A 17,989-nucleotide genomic window follows, 5' to 3' on the forward strand; every position below is an offset into this window, starting at 1 on the left:
ATATATATATATATATATATATATATATATATATATATATATATATATATATATATATATATATATATATCAAGTTACTATACCCCTGATCAGGGTATACCGTAATAGTGTATTAACATACTCTATAGTTGCGGTACAGTAGTGGTGACCGCGAGACATTCCATCATAAGATTTGGCGCTAGCGAGGCTTTCCCCTCCAAATAGGAGGTGAAACATCATTTCCGCACCAATATCTGATGGCTACCGTGGTTACCAGTACAATATTTGGTGGCAGCTACTAAAGGACCTATCAGTAACACTGACAGTAAAACAATCCACGTTTTCCGAAAAGACGATTTAATTTAGCTTACACAGTAAAATATTGTGAATACATACAAAAAATCACGGGAAAAAATACGGAATGAATTAATAATATTACGAAGATCTGAATGGGCATTGCCTAGTTATAATAAAATAGATTTTACGATTTAACATATCACATAACTACGGGTGGATCTAGCCTAGAAGTGATAGACTATAAAACTATTACGGAAAACTGAATAGGCGCTGCCTAATTAGAATATGATAAAATTTAACGAATCAATATATCGCGCAACTAATTAGCGTACAAAAACAACTGGCTAATTGATACGATAAATTGTTCGCGAGAGACCGGAAGTGACATTGGAAAAAGGATTTTCATTTAGACTGAAGAAGTATTTTGATGTTAGCTGAATTTTGAAATAATGCAATTTAAGACAGAAAACGTCCAATATATGGATTGTAAGATACCGGCTTATTAATGGAGTAGAAGTTCGGACACAGGCCCCCGTTAAAATATTTTGAATATTGACAAATTTCTACATAGAATTGAAGCTATCTATCAGAAAGGTAGTGATAAAAAAATTGTTACAAAATTAGAGAACAATATAACATGGCATTACAGATGGAATTGGCCACTTTTAAAAAGGCTAGGGAGGTCATTGCGAAAAAAATACAAACTTATGAGGAAGTTGTAGAAAGTGTTGAAGAGCATTGGTCAAAATTTTTCAAGAATTGCGTTTGCTAAAGAAAAATAAGTTAGACAAAACATATGTCGGCAAACTGAAGAGCTTATTCGGATTCGGGATCTAGAAAAATGAATTAAATTTGATTTGCCCCTCTACGCGGGAGGAAGATATCGCTCACGAATAGTATGAGGAGGTTCGGATAAAAGAGACACAAGCCTATGAAGAGGTAAATACAAAATTTTAACAGATTACAATTGGAAGTTATTTAAAATAATTTTTTAATAAGTTAAAACAACTCTAGAACATGAAAATTATACACCTCCACTTTACATAAAATAGTAAAAGAGAAAATAGAGGTAGAACGACAAGAACGTAAAGAGGCTAAAAAAGAACCGAGAGCAAAAAGAGGAGGAAGATAGAAAAGAAACACAGAGAGAAAGAGAACAAAGAGAAGAGGTAGCCGAAAGAGAGCACCTTGTTTTTTCTCTATCTCTGTCTCTCTCTGTGCCTATTTGTCTGACCGTCCGTTTGCCTTTTACTGTGTCTGTCTTTGTGTGTCAGACTCTGGGTTTGACACACAGATATATGCTTCGTGATATGTGTGAACATACAGATAGGTGTAGATGTATATGTTTTTGTCTCTCTTTCTCTCTCTCTCTATACCTTTGCGTCTGATCGTCTGTTTGTGGCTGTCGTTGTTTGTTTGTATGTCTGACTGTGTTTTTTTTCTCTCTCTTTACCTGTGTCTGACAGTCTGTTTCTGTGTTTGTCTTTGTGTGCCTGACTATGTGTTGTTTTCTCTCTCTCTCTCTATATATATATTTTGCGTCTGATCGTCTGTTTGTGACTGTCGTTGTTTGTTTGTATGTCTGACTGTGTGTTTTTGTCTATCTCTTTACCTGTATCTGACAGTCTGTTTCTGTGTTTGTCTTTGTGTGCCTGACTATGTTTTTTTTTTATCTCTCTCTCTCTCTATAACTTTGCGTCTGACCGTCTGTTTGTATGTTTGTGGCTTTCTTTGTTTGTTTGTGTGTCTGACTGTGTTTTTTTTCTCTCTCTTTACCTGTGTCTGACAGTCTGTTTCTGTGTTTGTCTTTTTGTGCCTGACTATGTGTTGTTGTTTTTTTTTTCTCTCTCTCTCTCTCCCTCTATACCTTTGCGCCTGATCGTCTGTTTGTATGTTTGTGGCTTTCGTTGTGTGTTTGTATGTCTGTCGGTGTTTTTTTCTCTCCCTCTCTTTACCTGTGTCTGACAGTCTGTTTCTGTATATGTCCTTGTGTGCCTGACTATGTGTTGTTTTTTTCTCTCTAGGCTGTTTGTCATGCAATCAGGGGTGCCTAGTCCTGGTTAAAAAGGGTTGTCTCCATGAAAAGTTCAATAAGTAGCTCTTAATGGGACTTTTCACTCCGAATTCCAATTTTTGGCAAGGGGTAAGAAGGGCCACGGGGTCAGGAATCGTGCGGCCCAGCTACATAGTGCCACTATGGCCTGAACTGCCCTTGAGTATCACGGAGGGGTTGTCTTGCGAAAACACAAACCAATGGAGTTAAAACATCATTTTTATCAAGAAAATGTTTGAAAATGTCTTAGGAATGATAAAGTGGGCCACAGGATGCTACTGGCCAGCCACAAAGTACCACAGACTGGGAATTGCCATGGAGTATTACGATCTAACAATGAGATGATAAGTTTATACTGCTCAAGCAAAAACATCTGTCAGGATATTCAAACATCTGAAAACGCTTAAGTAATGATGACGATTGCCAACGTGGCGTGAACTGTGTTGATGTTCGCAAATCAATTAAAATATGCAAATCAACGCTTCAAAATGTAGTTTTGCTCGAAACGAGGTGAAAATGGCCAAGTACATGCTTCAAAATGAGTTGCGTTTGCTTAGAATATGGATGTGTGTGTGACAAAAAATGGATTCTTGCCTGAAATACAATGCAAGGGGCACAGAGTTCCACGTGCTAAGAACAGTCATGCTCCATGGATGGTGAATCATTTCTTGTAACCTCATCCAACGGTTTCATCATTTGCTTCAATGGGATATTCCCAAAGAAAATTCAAATTAAGTCTTACGTTCGTAATAAAATTAAAATTACGAATTAAATTCTCATCTTACGCTATCTCTTTATGTGTTTTCCGTATTTCTTCCATTTTTCATATACTTGAATGTTTTTCCGATTTTTTTCTATATCCCTTGTGCTTTTCATAGGCCTATCTGTTTCCCAGCTTTTTTTCTATATCCGTGTTTTTTGTGTACTTATCTTTCATTCCTATATTTTTTCCATGTTCCTTCCATTTTTTCACATTCTGTTTCCCTGTGTTTATTTCTGTATTCCCTTATTTTGCTTACAGAAGTAGAACTCACTGTTTCAAGCCGAAGTAACCTCTCTCGCGCTTTAAATAGAGTTTGGGGAAAAAAATAAAGAAAATTATAGGGAAAGAAACAAGACCCTCAGAAATACCTTCCTAAGATACGATAAGGTGTATCCTTGTCATTCAGTTTTAATCATGGGATCGATAACTGGCAAGTGAAATCATTTGCGCAATGATGCTAACGTAACACCTCACTGATTTCAATACCTAACTTAACCTGTTCTTGCTTAGCTCGCGTCAAACAATAACAATGTAACAACCAGGTGTGCGTAATAGATCAATAATCAATAATACTTGTTGGTTGCTAGGGTACTATTAGAATTGGTTGCTATGGCTTTGCATGAGTAAACAGTTAACTATGATGGATCACGCACGTGTGCGCAACATATCATTTCCATTTACATCCAGGGGTTCCCTGCTTGACTAGCGGCCCGTAAGATCTATCAAAACAAGTGTCGTTGACACGCACAATTACATCATCCTCAATAAATTTGCATAGGTATACAATTAAATATTATTTAAAAACCAGGTGTGCGCAATAGATCAATAATCAATAATACTTGTTGGTTGCTATGGCCTGATCAGAACTGGCTGCTATGGCGCTCTGATCGGATCCAAAAGGCCCCCACTACGTTTGGACATCTCAAAAAGACTAAGCATTCTAAAAAAGGCTTTCATCTCCTCAAAATCTCCTTACTCCCCGAAGTTTGAATGAATGAACCAATAACTGATATGTTTACTCCTGTTTTACCCACTAATGATTTCCTTTATCCTTCAGTTATGACTGCATTTTAAATGCATTAGGCATATTTCTTTTTTGGGTGTATAATTAATAATTTATTGAAAAGCTGCATAATAATTGGTTTTAGTTTGGTAACTAACCATTAAATAGTATAAATACATTTACCCCCAAAGTCAAGGAACTTAATGAAAATCACACCGTCAGATTCAGCACATCAAGAACCCCTTACTGTAGAGCTTTCAAGCTCATATCTGCAAAAATGTGAAATTTTGTTGTTGTTTTTTTTGCACAAGAAAGATCATGGATGCGTGTTTATTTATTTTTCCCAGGGGTAATCGGATGGAACCAAATGTCCTAGAAGATCAGGAGAGGGCTTATTCAAACAGAAATCCAAAGTCATAGTGTTTCAAGTCACCAAAACGATTGGAGGACAACTAGCCCCCCTCTCATGCCCCTTTTTCCTCAAAGACATTCGATCAAAATTTGGAGATAGCCATCTGATTTGAAATAGTTGAAAGATTACTAACTATGCTCTTGGGGTTGACACGAACCCCCCGCAGTCCCTGGGGGTGTGGCAGTAAATAACACAATTTCCCCATTGTTCACATGTAGTATTCGTTATGGGAAGTGGTTCTAGCGTTTACCCTCCCGCGGAAAATACCCCCCAGCGTTTACCCCCTGGAAAACAAGGCTTTCGAAATTTGATAGTTTTATTTTCCATATGGGGAAGGAATTTTTGGACTTGTGTATTATACGCCACTCACTCAAGTTTACGCTGTGTAAAACTCGACAACAGACCTGTTTCTTCGTTGATTTGTTTCAGCTTAGAGTGAGACAATACAAAGACAAGTGACAGAATAGATGGGAAATATATAATTGGGACTAGATACTTGCCCATAAGGGGGGGGGGAATAAAGTATTTGGACAGTTTGAAGTCAGAAAACAATTCTAATATGCAGAATAATTGTGGCTAACGTATTTTGCATGCAGACCCGCTGTACTTACCCCCCGCCCCCTAATGTGCAAATATATAGCCAAAGTTAGTTTCTTAAGTAACGAAGAAACCGGCTTGTTCTCGAGTTTTAATCATCGTAAACTTGAGTGAGTGGTGTATAATAAACAAGTACCGGAATTTTTCATGGAATGAGAGCCGGTTTTCCCGGGATTATTGAAAAACGATAAGAAATTAAATTAAAAATCAACTGAAAGTAAGGAGCAACATCAAACCTTAAAACGTATATGAAAGAGGTTGTTCCCTCCCTAATTATTAAGGAATATATTTGCACATAAGGGGAAGGGGTAAAGTATTTGGACAGTTTGAAGTCAGAAAAAAATTCTTACTTCATAATTTGCAGAATAATTTTACCTAACACATTTTGAATGCATACCCTCTCTAATTTACCCCCCCCCCCCTAACGTGCAAATATATAGCCAAACTATGTTTCTAATGTAACGAAGAAACCGGTTTGTTCTTGAGTTTTACACATCGTAAACTTGAGTGAGTGGCGTATAATAGACAAGTATTGGGATCTTCCATGGAGAGAGAGCCGGATTTCCCGGTATTATTTAAAAACGATCAGAAATTAAATTTTAAAAAAACAAGTTTTTTCAACTGAAAGTAAGAAGCAACATCAAAACTTAAAACAACCAGAAATATATTAAGTATATGAAAGGAGTTGCCCCTTCCACAAGACCTTGCTCTTTATGCTGAAGTTTTCACTTTTTGTCCTAATTCTTTAAGAACAATTACTGTAACACAATGGCCGTTTAATTAGAATAATAAGCTTTGTTTTAAAATTCTATAAAAAAAGTACTTTCTATCTAAAAACCACCCAGCATACTGAGTAGTACGTTCCTGACATGTCACATCACTTACTAGTTATGGCACATCTCTAATCTTTGCATTCAATACAAAAAAAAGCTTGGAGAGCTTCCCAAAATAAATTCCTATTTACATTTTATATGATCTTACCAGCATCATAAGCTCTGCAAATAGGAGGGGAGGGGTGTTATCAGGGGAATCCTAAACGGTAGAGGGAGCTAAGGACTATAAAAAAGTTCATTTTAGGGCTATCTTTTTCTGTCCTCCTCAGGGGGCCTTTGGTCTGATCATGAAAGTAATTTGTCCCACCCTACCTGTATGCGGGCACTATAGAAACTAACATATACACACAGTAGGCTATAGTAAGAGGTTTGCAAACATCGTTTATTAATTTCTAGACATGTTTATTCTTCCTCTGCAAGAATATTTGCTGATGGTTCCAAAAACAAAACACAGATGAAACACGAATTTTATTATTTAAACTTAACACTCTTGACAACAGTTGCCTTAATACCAGAAATCTCACCGCCATATTTGCTAACTTCACTCCTAACCTGTCTAACAGCACCTTTCCTCCTAATCGTGGCCTTTCTGAACTTATTTCTGTGTTTAACACGCGGGTTCCTCTGCTCTTTACTTCTCGCGGGCATAAGGCCCTTGTTTTTCGCAATTTGATACGTAATTGCTCTCTTTCCAGTCTCTTCATCTGTAACCTCTTCCTCTTGATTTCCAACCTCATCTTCATTTTCTGCACCATCAAGTTCTTCTTCTTCTTCAGAGGAGTTCATCTCAACCTTTTTCTTTGATTTTATAGCATTGTACAGCTCAACTGCGGCGGCTTCGTCTGCAGTCAGTTCCGAATTTTTCTTTTGTATATTTTTTATTTCTTTAGCTGATTCTTCGCTAGGTACCGTCAATATTTTTAGGGTCTTCTTTTTCACCGTTTTCGGTTTTTCTACTTTAACCTTCTCTCCGTTTTTGAGTGATTTTAAGATTTTGTCTAAATCAGTTCTAAGTTTGTCTTCAACTGGAGCTAACTGCTTTAAAAGTGATTTATACTGAACTAGCCTTTTCATGACTGGATGATTTTTGACAGGAGCTCTGTTACTTTTCAGAACAAAATAAAAGCTTAAATTAGTACAATAGCTTATTAGAACTCTAAATTTTAGTTTCACAAATTCTACACCAGATGATATAGGCAATAAGCCCTCCTTAATAGCTTTCATTATAGGTTGAATTTCCTCTTTTAGGATATGGATATGAGATTTATACTCTTCGATAAGTCCTACAAGCTCAGGTGACTCCCTTTTAACCAAGTCAAGCTTTTCTTTAGAACTTAATTTTTCAATATCTTTTGTGACAATACTTTTCACTTCCTTCTCCGTTTTTTTAACCACTTCATCTGTTTGAAAGAATTCAAGTCCAAAGTCAGCATCATCAAGGGTTTCAACCATCCTCTTCTGAATTTCGCGCGCTTCCTGCTCCTCTAGCTCGGCGGCTTCAGCATCAGATCCCTCCATCCCACCCCAATCTTCATCGACATAATCTGCTGAGTAATAGGTGGATCTTTTTTTGCCCCAAGCGCGGCTATCTGGCATTCCATCACTGGCGTTGTCTGCTATGTCACTGTCCATGTCACTATCTATGGCAGGGGCTTGCATTTGGATTCGCTTTTTCTTCTTCTTTTGCTTGGTTTTCTGTGGCAAATCATCTTCATCACTAGTATCTGCAACGCCCAGAATTTCTGTTTCTTTGTCAGAATCAATGGGACGATATTTGCCATATTTGACCTATCAAAAAGAATTTATTTCAAATTAATTTTTTTTTAATAGATAGACAGAGTAAGAGGGAGGAGGGGTATAACAATTAAACAATGAATTAAAAGTTCTGTAAACATAACGTAGCGATTCCGCATTCTCCATATTATTTATATTCTTTAAAATATTCCTATATATTACTTCTATATCAAGACATGAAGGGGTCAAAACCCCAGGCCGGAATAAGTATCCAGTTAAAAGTCCAGCTCCAGACTGTTCTTTTTATATTAATATGTTGAAGAATTAGGTATAGATGCTCTCTCTTTCTCTCTTAATTAAATAGACATAAATATTAATTCAAAATAAATTGACATTGAAATAGAGATAAGTTAAGTATTAAAAATAATAAATTAAATAAATATTTTCTGGGGTAACAATAAGGTCTTTGAGTTATTATTAGAGATCTAAAGAGTTTGGGCAAAGCTCAGAGAAAGCAAGATGAATGACCATGTAGATCAAATGTAAAAGAAAAAATCAAAAATACCTAAAACAACTAAGTTTTTGTTTTATATATTTAAAAAACGGATTAGAAAAGGCATAAAAAATCTGGCATAAGCAACAAAATTTACAAAAAACAAAAACTATTACTTTTCGCTTTAGTAAGATGAGGAAAGAAAATCCCTGCCCCCTCTATAGTAGCTTTTGGCACCGACAGGACCTTATGATACATTTAAAATAATAAAACAACAACAGAAAAGGTAAAAACTTTATAATCAAATAGGCTAAATTGCAACTGACTGATGAAACCAGCTGACGATATAAACTATATCAAATGCAGACAATTCGATTAGGATACTTGCGTAACTAATTACATGAGCATAACAGAACTGATAGGAGCAGGAATGATCAGAAGGAAATCAGTGAAGGGATCAGCAAGCTGAAATCAAGAAAACCCTCTTTCTTAACCGATATTTACAGATGAATTTTAACACCAGGATGTATTACTATATGAGGCCCAATTTCCTAAGGACTCAACTTTCTTAAGGCCCTTTAGTCCGATATTAAACAGCAGAAGATCCTACTCACACCCCGTGTGCATGATCCATAAACTACTTTGTGAGAAAACAATGAAGCTAAACTTTGTCATGAGGGATAAGATAAGATATTTATTTCAAAAAATTTCTATCAATAGCCCCGAAGGGCCAAACTCGAAGTCATAAAAATTATTACAAGCAAAAAAAATCATAAAAAAGGCAAAACTAAAAAATCTGGCAAACACTGCCAAAACAGCAAAATCCGAATGATAAATAATTTTTTAGTCAAAAATATTAAACTTCAAAATTTCTCCAAGTTGAAAAGACAAAAAAAATAAAGTCCGGGCGGGGAGTGTCTTTTGGAGAAAATGTATTCCGTGTGAGGGCTTGCTATTGCTTATTTTTGCAAAACAGAGGCACAATGTAACTCTCCTATGCTCAAGTGTTTCCAACCTGTTTTTTTTTTAGAAGGAGAGAGTATGGACCCTTCAATTTTTTAAAATTACTCGCAGGGCTCTTCTTGAATGGATTGAATTTTTTCCGATTGTCCACGGTAGATGCCAAGATGCCAAATTGGACAAGCATATTCAAGATGGGGCGGACAAAGGAGGTGCTTAAAAAATGGGAGGTGGGACGCTAAATTTATTTAAGAGCTTAAGGAGGGAAATGGACGCATTAGCTTTATGGATTATATTTTTAACATGGACATCTCACTTGTGACGCCAAGTAATTTAATTGTGACGTAATTTAATTTAAAGGAGGACACAGAAATATCCGGGGTGTATAGGGTCAAGAAAATGTGGGCAATATTTTAAGGAAACATTCTGGCATTATTATAGAGTTAGAGGGGGTTTACTCTCATGTCTAAATCCACAGCCTCATCTGCAATATCAGAGGATGCTCATAGGGTTGCTTATTAAATTTCTGTAGCAGGTTTCAACAACCGTAAGGTCATCCACAATTTTTTATTCGTCTGGAAATTCCATAGCGAGGCTATTAATCACAACCGAAAAAGAGAGGGATTCCATATTGGACAGAAAGGGGACTGGAATAACGATTCTGATATTTGACTACCTGTGATCTACTTGATAAGGAGGCAACCAGTTTCACCAGGAAAGAATCAATATTAAACTCAGTGCCAAGTTCCTCAACTAATATGTTGTGGTTAACAGGGTCAAATGCTTTTAGAAGTTCAATTTAATTTAGCCAGCAAATAGGCTTTTCGAGAGTTATCCAAATTGCCTCAGGTCAATAAGAGGTAGGATTTTTTCCCTTCAGTCAATCTGCAAGGAATACTTCATACAGTTTCTGGAACACAGGAGTGAGAGAAACAGGACCAACACCTTCAAAACCAAGATTTCCGTCTTTTTTCAGGGGGGGGGGTATGAAACCCTGTTTCCGTATTTGTGGAAAGCATTCAGACTCAGGAATGTCTTTAGAAAGGACAAACAAGGGTTTTGAAAGGAAGTCACATAAAGCACTCATAAGAGTGCAAGGGATATCCAAAGAGCCAACACTGTTTTTTTGTTAATTTTCCAATTCTTCTGTCGATTTCAGATGGAGAGATAGAGGGACAAGAAGGGGGGGGGGGGTCATCTATTTGTAACTGGTGAGACAATTCGGGAAGGCTCTTGACAATGGAAGCAAGGAACCTGTTAAGATTAAGAGCAGTTCAGGTGAGTTGAAGTTAAGCTGATTTAGACTCCTACCATACAACTTTTGTTTTTACCTCGAAAAACCGTTTTTTTTTGTTTATTAGTAAACAATTCTTCGAACTTGTTTTTGAAGTAAGATGGAGCCGATTGGTACCTAAACTGTTGCCACCTCAATTGCTATCTGCAATGGCAAAAGTTGATGCCTCAAATGATTTAAAACTAGGTTTATCTTCTTCTTTTTGTTACTTAGTATCATCAATGCCATCTAGTATCTGGCATTTGAAATAACATGATTTTGAAAAAAACAACAAAAAGAAAAATCTTAGAAAATGGTAGTTTTCAAGTATGAATAGACCAAAGATGGGCCAGGGCGTGAGCCATTTTTAAATTGATGCCTTTGGTACTTTAAAGCCCAAGCCAAAGAGCACGGTTAACTTATAAGAGTTAACTTATAACTGGCGATAGTGACAAAAAAAAAACACCAACACCATCTAGCACTTAGAATTTTTTCAGTGTAATAAGAATAATTAATTTAATTTGCGTAGTTGGGATGGTAATATGTGTCTGATCTCAGTTCCTAACAGACAAATGATTAAACAGCTTGAAAAAAATTCCAAATGTTGCCAAATACTAGATGGCACTCATGTTGTTTTTTTTTTGTCAGCACTGGCACTTGTTGTCACTCTATAAGTTACCCATGCTCTTTGGCCATAACTACAAATAAAATTTTTCATGTAATCCTTATCTAATTACATCTTTGTCTAATTGCATCCTTATCTAATTACAATCCTTATATAATTACATTTTTGTCTAATTTTTATCTAATTATATCTAATTGCAATCCTTATCTATTTACTTGCCTGTTTTAGTGCTTCTTCATCTCTTTCGTATGCAGTTTTTTCGAATTTGCTGTTAAAAATGAGATCATCTGCTTCAATATACTCTTCAGCAAAGTTATCTACAGAGCTGGGAAGCTCTTTCTTCTGTTTATAATTCTTTTTCCCCATTTCAGGTCAGTCAAATTCGAATATTAGTCAGTTCTTTGGTTAGGATTGGTTAATAGAACTTCAATCCCTCTTTTCTGTACTCCAGCCTTCTATAGTGTTGCTTCTTTATGCCAAATTATAGCCAGCACTAGTCAGATACAGTGGAAACCTGTTAAAGTAAATGATTAGTAATCCTTTGTCTTTCACCAAGTTAAAAAAGAAAGAAAAAACAAATAACTTAAAACCATACAATCACAAAAGGATTATACTATCATGGGCACCCATATGGGGGGGGGGGCAGAGGGGGGCTCCACCCCCCCGCCTGGCTGAATGATGCTGCCTTATATTTTATATTTTTGTTTTGAGATTTCTATTATACAGCACTGGAAGTGCCAATTACACCAGCTAAGCCCCCCCCCTCCGAAAATTCAGCTTATGGGCGCCAATGTATACTGTACTTAAATTAAAAAAAATTAAAAACAAACAATAAGAAATAAGTTTCTTTGTTTATTTTTGTCTATAGGCTTTTTCATGGCTTTTAGTGCATTGACTTCAACTATACTATAAACAATATAATGATCACTATCAAATTCATCTTTTGAAAATATGTTTGTTTTATTAAGAAGATTTGTTGTAATGACTGTTAAGTCATTAAGATAAATTTGTTATTGTTATTTTGTTTATGTTATTGTTATTATTGTTTGAACATATTGTTACTCTATTATTTTGCTTTCCTGTTACTTTATTTCACATTGTTACTAGAATTTTGGGTTGCAAGTTTTATATTATTTACTGGGTCACATGGACTTTCAGACAAAACTTTGGCTATACTACTATTTTCTATATACTATCTACTATTATGTGTTTTCTATATACTTCTATATACTATTTTCATGATTTTTTCCTTTGGTGATGACCCAGAGTGAAATTATTGGTGGTATTTGGATTTTTACTAAACTTTTGGGTTTGGAAGCTGCAGTAATTTGTTATGCTTGTAATGTTACAATTTTTGTCAGTTATTTCAACAAATCTGAATTCTGGGAATTGATTTAATTTGTTTTAACATCCTTACTATGAACACTTACCAGTGGCACTAATCGAGCTTTTGTTCTGGTACTCCTATTCCCTAAGGACACCATGTCACTGCTTCATCTATCCCTAACTTTTTCAGGTTTCCTGAATTTGCCTGAAAGAAAATTGGGCTCTTCAGAATCTCAATGAAAATTATTAGTAAGGGGTTTTAACAGTTTGCATTTTGTGTTAATATTTGTGTGTTTCAAAACATTAACTTTCAGGAGATTTTGGAGAACCTATTTTTCTTTTGGGAAAAACCCTAAGAATTCAGGGATGTACCACACCCTATGCTCTTACATTGTTACCCATCTTTAATTTTGTATGATGGCTTTCTTACATGCATAATATCTCTGGTTTTGCTTATACTGATACATTTAAATTCTTATCTTTTGCTTTTAGAGAGGCCAATAGCATTGAGCTGGATTAGTTTTAAAGTTTTTTGGTTTTCTAGTTTCGTTTCCTAGGGAGCCAGTTGGAATACTATCTTTCAATGTTTTCCACTGGTCAACTCAAATTTCATGCTATAATATCCTTCTTCGTCAGAACTAACTCCAACTGCTACTGTGTGGTTCTATTTGCTGAACTCAAAGGCTTAAGTTTTTAATACCAATAATTTTTTCTTGTATGTCTTACTTTTTGGTATAATTCAGTAGAAGCAACTCATAAAAATCCAATAAATACTAATTTGCTAAAAGTCCTGAGGTAAAAAAAATTTGTAACCAGTGTTTAGTTCAGAACAGCACAAACTGCACTGTGTAATCTTTCATTTATTTATCAATATAAATAATGTTAAGCATAATCCTTGTCATATAAGATTAGAAAAATTACTGCAACAATCACAATTCAAGAAACAGGAAATGGGGTAAAAATCCAAGTAAACAAAGAAGACAAAAACTAACAAACGAACAAACATATTCGACAGCCAACCAGGTAATAAACAAATTTATATAAAAGGTGTGGTGATCAGCCTATTAATTTGTTTCTGCTAAAATAAAATTGGGTAAATAAATACAATAATATAAATGAAAATACCAAGCCAATGTTTTGAATTAGTAACTGTAGATAAAAACTAAAAAAGGAAATAGTATGAAACTGATATGAAACTATGGACAACTTCCAAAAATTATGAGAAACTACTTCGAAGTTACAAACCGTGCTATTAATCATGTTTCGAGGCGATCCTATCATACTAATTAGTATCTAACTAACTAATTAAAAAATAATTAGAGGTGATTCTAGCACCTTTGTTGGAAGGCTATTCAAATCTTCAGCAACACCATAAACAAATGAGTACTGGCCAATATTCTAATTCTATTTAAAAGTCTTTCTAATTCTATTTAAAAGTCTTTCTAATTCTATTTAAACTTTATATTTATGATTCTGTGTTGCTGGATAATGGCTAAAATTAAAAAAAAGCTGAACAACATCACTCCCCTTAAAAATTATATAAGCATTAATAATATACGTACACGTCCTACAAAATTGGAGGAAAAGTGGTGCCCAGAGAGCCTTTGGAAGATGTAAGTTTTGTCAAGACTCTCTTTCTGAACTAGTAATAAACCTACAATAACAACAAAAGAGCAAAACAATTTAATTTTTTGTTCAACCCTCTCCTAATATAATGACAATTGTTAATCTCTGGATACAGTCCAAGAGTATAGACGAAAGTTTAATGATTTTTGTTGGTTTGTATTATTATTTGTACTTATATGCCATCGAGAGTTACTTCAAAAAAAAAAAAAAAAAAAAAAAAAAAAGCAAAATTTTATTAAAAGGGTATATTGTATATCCAGCCATTAAAGAATAAGACTGAGACACAATTATAAGTGAAAAATTTTATCTTTGGAAATAGTAAGAAGATGTTTGAAGTGGAATTTTGGCACAAGATTACCCTCTACTTTATCAATGACATAATATGTAACCATACTCAAATTGCTGAAATTAGGTTTTAAAGCATTGAAAAAAAGAGGACTCAAATAGATATCAATGAAAAATAAAATAAAAAAAAATCTTGGGTAAAGATAATAATAGACCTGTCAATACCAGTCCAGTTGGTCTCTCTTCTGAATTTAAAACTTAAAAAGCCAGAACAACATAATTCTTCCTTTATTAGATTCATGAATTTTTTTTTAGGGTTCCTTCTAATTTTAACTGCATCCCTGCCCCTTCTTATGTCTAGATGTAGCATTAGACTATACACAAATGTTTACAGATATTGTTGGTTTTTAATTGTTATTACAAAGCAACTGTTGGTGAGAATAAAATCACCAAGCCAACCAAATCAGCAAATTTTAGTATATAGCCTAGGACTATATCCCGGCCTAGGACCGGATTTGCTAGGACTTCAGAGATCAGAGCCTAAACAATTTTCGAGGAAGATCTTCAAAATTATCTACCTCTATTCCACCTCTTCTAAAGAGCACTAGCCTTTGATGAAAACAGACAAATTTTATGGTATTGAGGTGATACTTTTTAGAATTAGATCTACAGCACGAGCAAGGTGGAAGAAAAGTGCTTTGAGCATCTTAACTTAGCTAAATCTGGATTTACGGGATTCTAAATAATTTGGAATAATAAGATTCAATTTAAAAGAAATCACTATTGCCTAAAATCTAAGTAAAATTGTTCGAAAAGTTTCTTCAAATCCTAAGTACAAACCAAAGTTTAGGAAACAAATTGTTTTTCTGAAGTCAAGACACCATTTTTGAAATCTTAGAGACAGGGAAAGAAATAGTAAACCCACAAAATCAGCAATTTTTTATACAGCATAGGTTTTCACAGGAGGGGGGCTTAAATATAGCAGCAGTGATGGCAAAAATCTGTACTTCTTTATCATTTTACAGCTAATACTAATTAATCAGCAAGAAAAAAAAAGTTGAACTACTGTAAAATATAGCAAGAGTCTACAATGCTACTTTAGGGGGGTACAGTCAAATAATGCACTTTTAGAAATGTTCTTCTAAATGTAATACTTAGGCCTCCTGCTCTTGTAACTTTTCATTCCTGCTAAAGAGGTCAGATATAGCCCAAGGGTATATACAAAACTAAAAATAAACACTTCTAACAATATTTTTAATTTATAATAATAGGCTAATAATAATTTATTGTTACCCTCTATATATAACAAAAAAAAATCTAAGAGGAGCGTGAAGAAAAAGAAAAGAAAAAGACACTGAAAAAAATATGCACAACTGCTGACAACTTAATTTTTAAACACTCATTCAACAAGGGTCAAATACTATGAGACTTTACAAGTCACGGCAGTAGGCATTTGATAGAAGACACATCAGTAGAAAATCGATAATTCTATTGCAGCAGTTGCAGAATCCAAAGAACAACAATAGGATTTGCTTTATGTCAGAGGTAGATAAAATTTCCAAGAAGGTATCAAAAACAACACATATGGTGCAAAAAACACATTATACAGCCTAACCAAGGGTTCTCTTATCAAATTGGTCATTTGCCCAGGCGAGAAGCCTCATACAACACTAGGCACTTGACAGAAGACAGATCAGTGGAAAATCGACAATTCTATTGCAGCAGACAGCAAATCTACTTGACAGTTCTTCCATTATCTGACAAATCTCAAAAACACCATACCATCAGGAAATGTAACCATAATAAGTCTAAATGAAGACACTGAGACAATACTTGCAGAACCTAAAGAACTACAATCAGATTTGCTTTTTATCAGAGACAGAGAAAAGTTTCCAAGAGGGTACCAAAAACAATACATGGGTTGCAAAAAACTCATTATATAGCTTAGCCAAGGGTTCTACTATCAAATTGGCCATTTGCCCTGGCGAAAAGCCTGATACAACACTATGCACTTGACAGAAGACAGATCAGTGGAAAATCAATAATTCTATTGGTGCAGACAGCAAATCTACTTGACAGTTCATCCATTACTTGACAAATCTCAAAAACACCATACCATCAGGAAATGTAACCATTACAAGTCTAAATGGGGACACTGAGACAATACTTGCAGAACCTAAAGAACTACAATCAGATTTGCTTTTTATCAGAGACAGAGAAAAGTTTCCGAAAGGGTATCAAAAGCAATACATGGGTTGCAAAAAACTCATTATATAGCTTATTATTACGTCTTTGGTCAGTTAGCATCAGATTTCCATGGAATTTTCCCTCTTAACTCGCAGTGTCATTCATATCCGTGATCACTCAGGTTTAATTTCTCGCAGGAGTTTAGGCAAACAACTAGAGCAGGATTTAGTTTGAGGCATATTGGTCCAAAGGTGTGGAATTCTATTCCCCTGGATATTAGAGAGTGCGCTGATAACCAGCAGTTTTGCAGAATGTTGGGGAAGTTTATCTCTAATGGTTTATTTTGGTTTTATTTACCTTGTTTGTATTTGGGCAGTTGTCCAAGAGGCTTGTTTTTTTTTTGTTTTTTTTTTTAATTTGTTAATGGTGTTTAATATTTTGTTGTAATTTTTAATGCGCTAAAATATGCCACCATTCATGTGCGCAGGTGTATTTTGTAGCATTATGTATATTTCATAAATAAAATATCTGTATCTGTAACCAAGGGTTCTATTATCAAATTGACCATTTGCCCTGGCGAGAAGCCTGATACAACACCAGGCACTTGACGGAAGACAGATCAGTGTAAAATCGACAATTCTTTTGCAGAAGACAGCAAATCTACTTGAAACTTCATCCATTATTAGACAAATCTCAAAAACACCATACTGTCAGGAAATGTAACCATTACAAGTCCAAATGGGGACACTGCGACAATACTTGCAGAACCTAAAGAATAACAATCAGATTTGCTTTTTATCAGAGACAGAGAAAAGTTTCCAAAAGGGTATCAAAAGCAATACATGGGTTGCAAAAAACTCATTATATAGCTTAACCAAGGGTTCTATTTTCAAATTGACCATTTGCCCTGGCAAGAGCCTGATAGAACACTAGGCACTTGACAGAAGACCGATCAGTGGAAAAGCGATAATTCTATTGGAGCAGACAGCAAATCTACTTGACAGTTCATCTATTACTAGGCAAATCTAAAAACACCATACTGTCAGGAAATGTAACCATTACAAGTCCAAATGGGGACGCTGCGACAATACTTGCAGAACCTAAAGAATAACAATCAGATTTGCTTTTTATAAGAGACAGAGAAAAGTTTCCGAAAGGGTATCAAAAACAATATATGGGTTGCAAAAAACTCATTATATAGCTTAACCAAGGGTTCTATTATCAAATTGACCATTTGCCCTGGCAAGAGCCTGATACAACACTAGGGTCTTGACAGAAGACAGATCAGTGGAAAAGCAATAATTCTATTGGAGCAGACAGCAAATCTACTTGACAGTTCATTCATTATTAGGCAAATCTAAAAACACCATATTGTCAGAAAATGTAACCATTACAAGTCCAAATGGGGACACTGCGACATAACTTGCAGAACCTAAAGAATAACAATCAGATTTGCTTTTTATCAGAGACAGAGAAAAGTTTCCAAAAGGGTATCAAAAACAATACATGGGTTGCAAAAAACTCATTATATAGCTTAACCAAG

General features: G+C 35.0%; 1 protein-coding gene across 3 annotated transcripts in view; it reads right to left on the reverse strand.

Annotated features, from left to right (window-relative positions):
* Positions 1–6,388: 6,388 nt before the first annotated feature.
* Sas10 (UTP3 small subunit processome component Sas10) overlaps positions 6,389–17,989 on the reverse strand; it is a 362,975-nt gene continuing 351,374 nt past the window's right edge. For 2 of the 3 annotated variants that reach the window (XM_089100711.1, XM_089100710.1), the window contains exons 2-3: positions 11,242–11,536; positions 6,389–7,725 (exon numbers count right to left, since the gene is read on the reverse strand). In XM_089100711.1, coding sequence (XP_088956837.1) covers positions 6,409–7,725; positions 11,242–11,388 — 1,464 coding nt within the window. In that variant the 5' untranslated portion in view covers positions 11,389–11,536 and the 3' untranslated portion in view covers positions 6,389–6,408. Of the gene's footprint in view, positions 7,726–11,241; positions 11,537–12,452; positions 12,554–17,989 lie in introns of all 3 variants that reach the window. The other variant, XM_089100708.1, reaches the window with a different exon arrangement.

The sequence above is a fragment of the Artemia sp. Qi Xiang Cuo genome, chromosome 14 (assembly GCF_049724085.1).
Source record: "Artemia sp. Qi Xiang Cuo chromosome 14, ASM4972408v1, whole genome shotgun sequence".
NCBI classification, from domain to species: Eukaryota; Metazoa; Arthropoda; class Branchiopoda; order Anostraca; family Artemiidae; genus Artemia; species Artemia sp. Qi Xiang Cuo.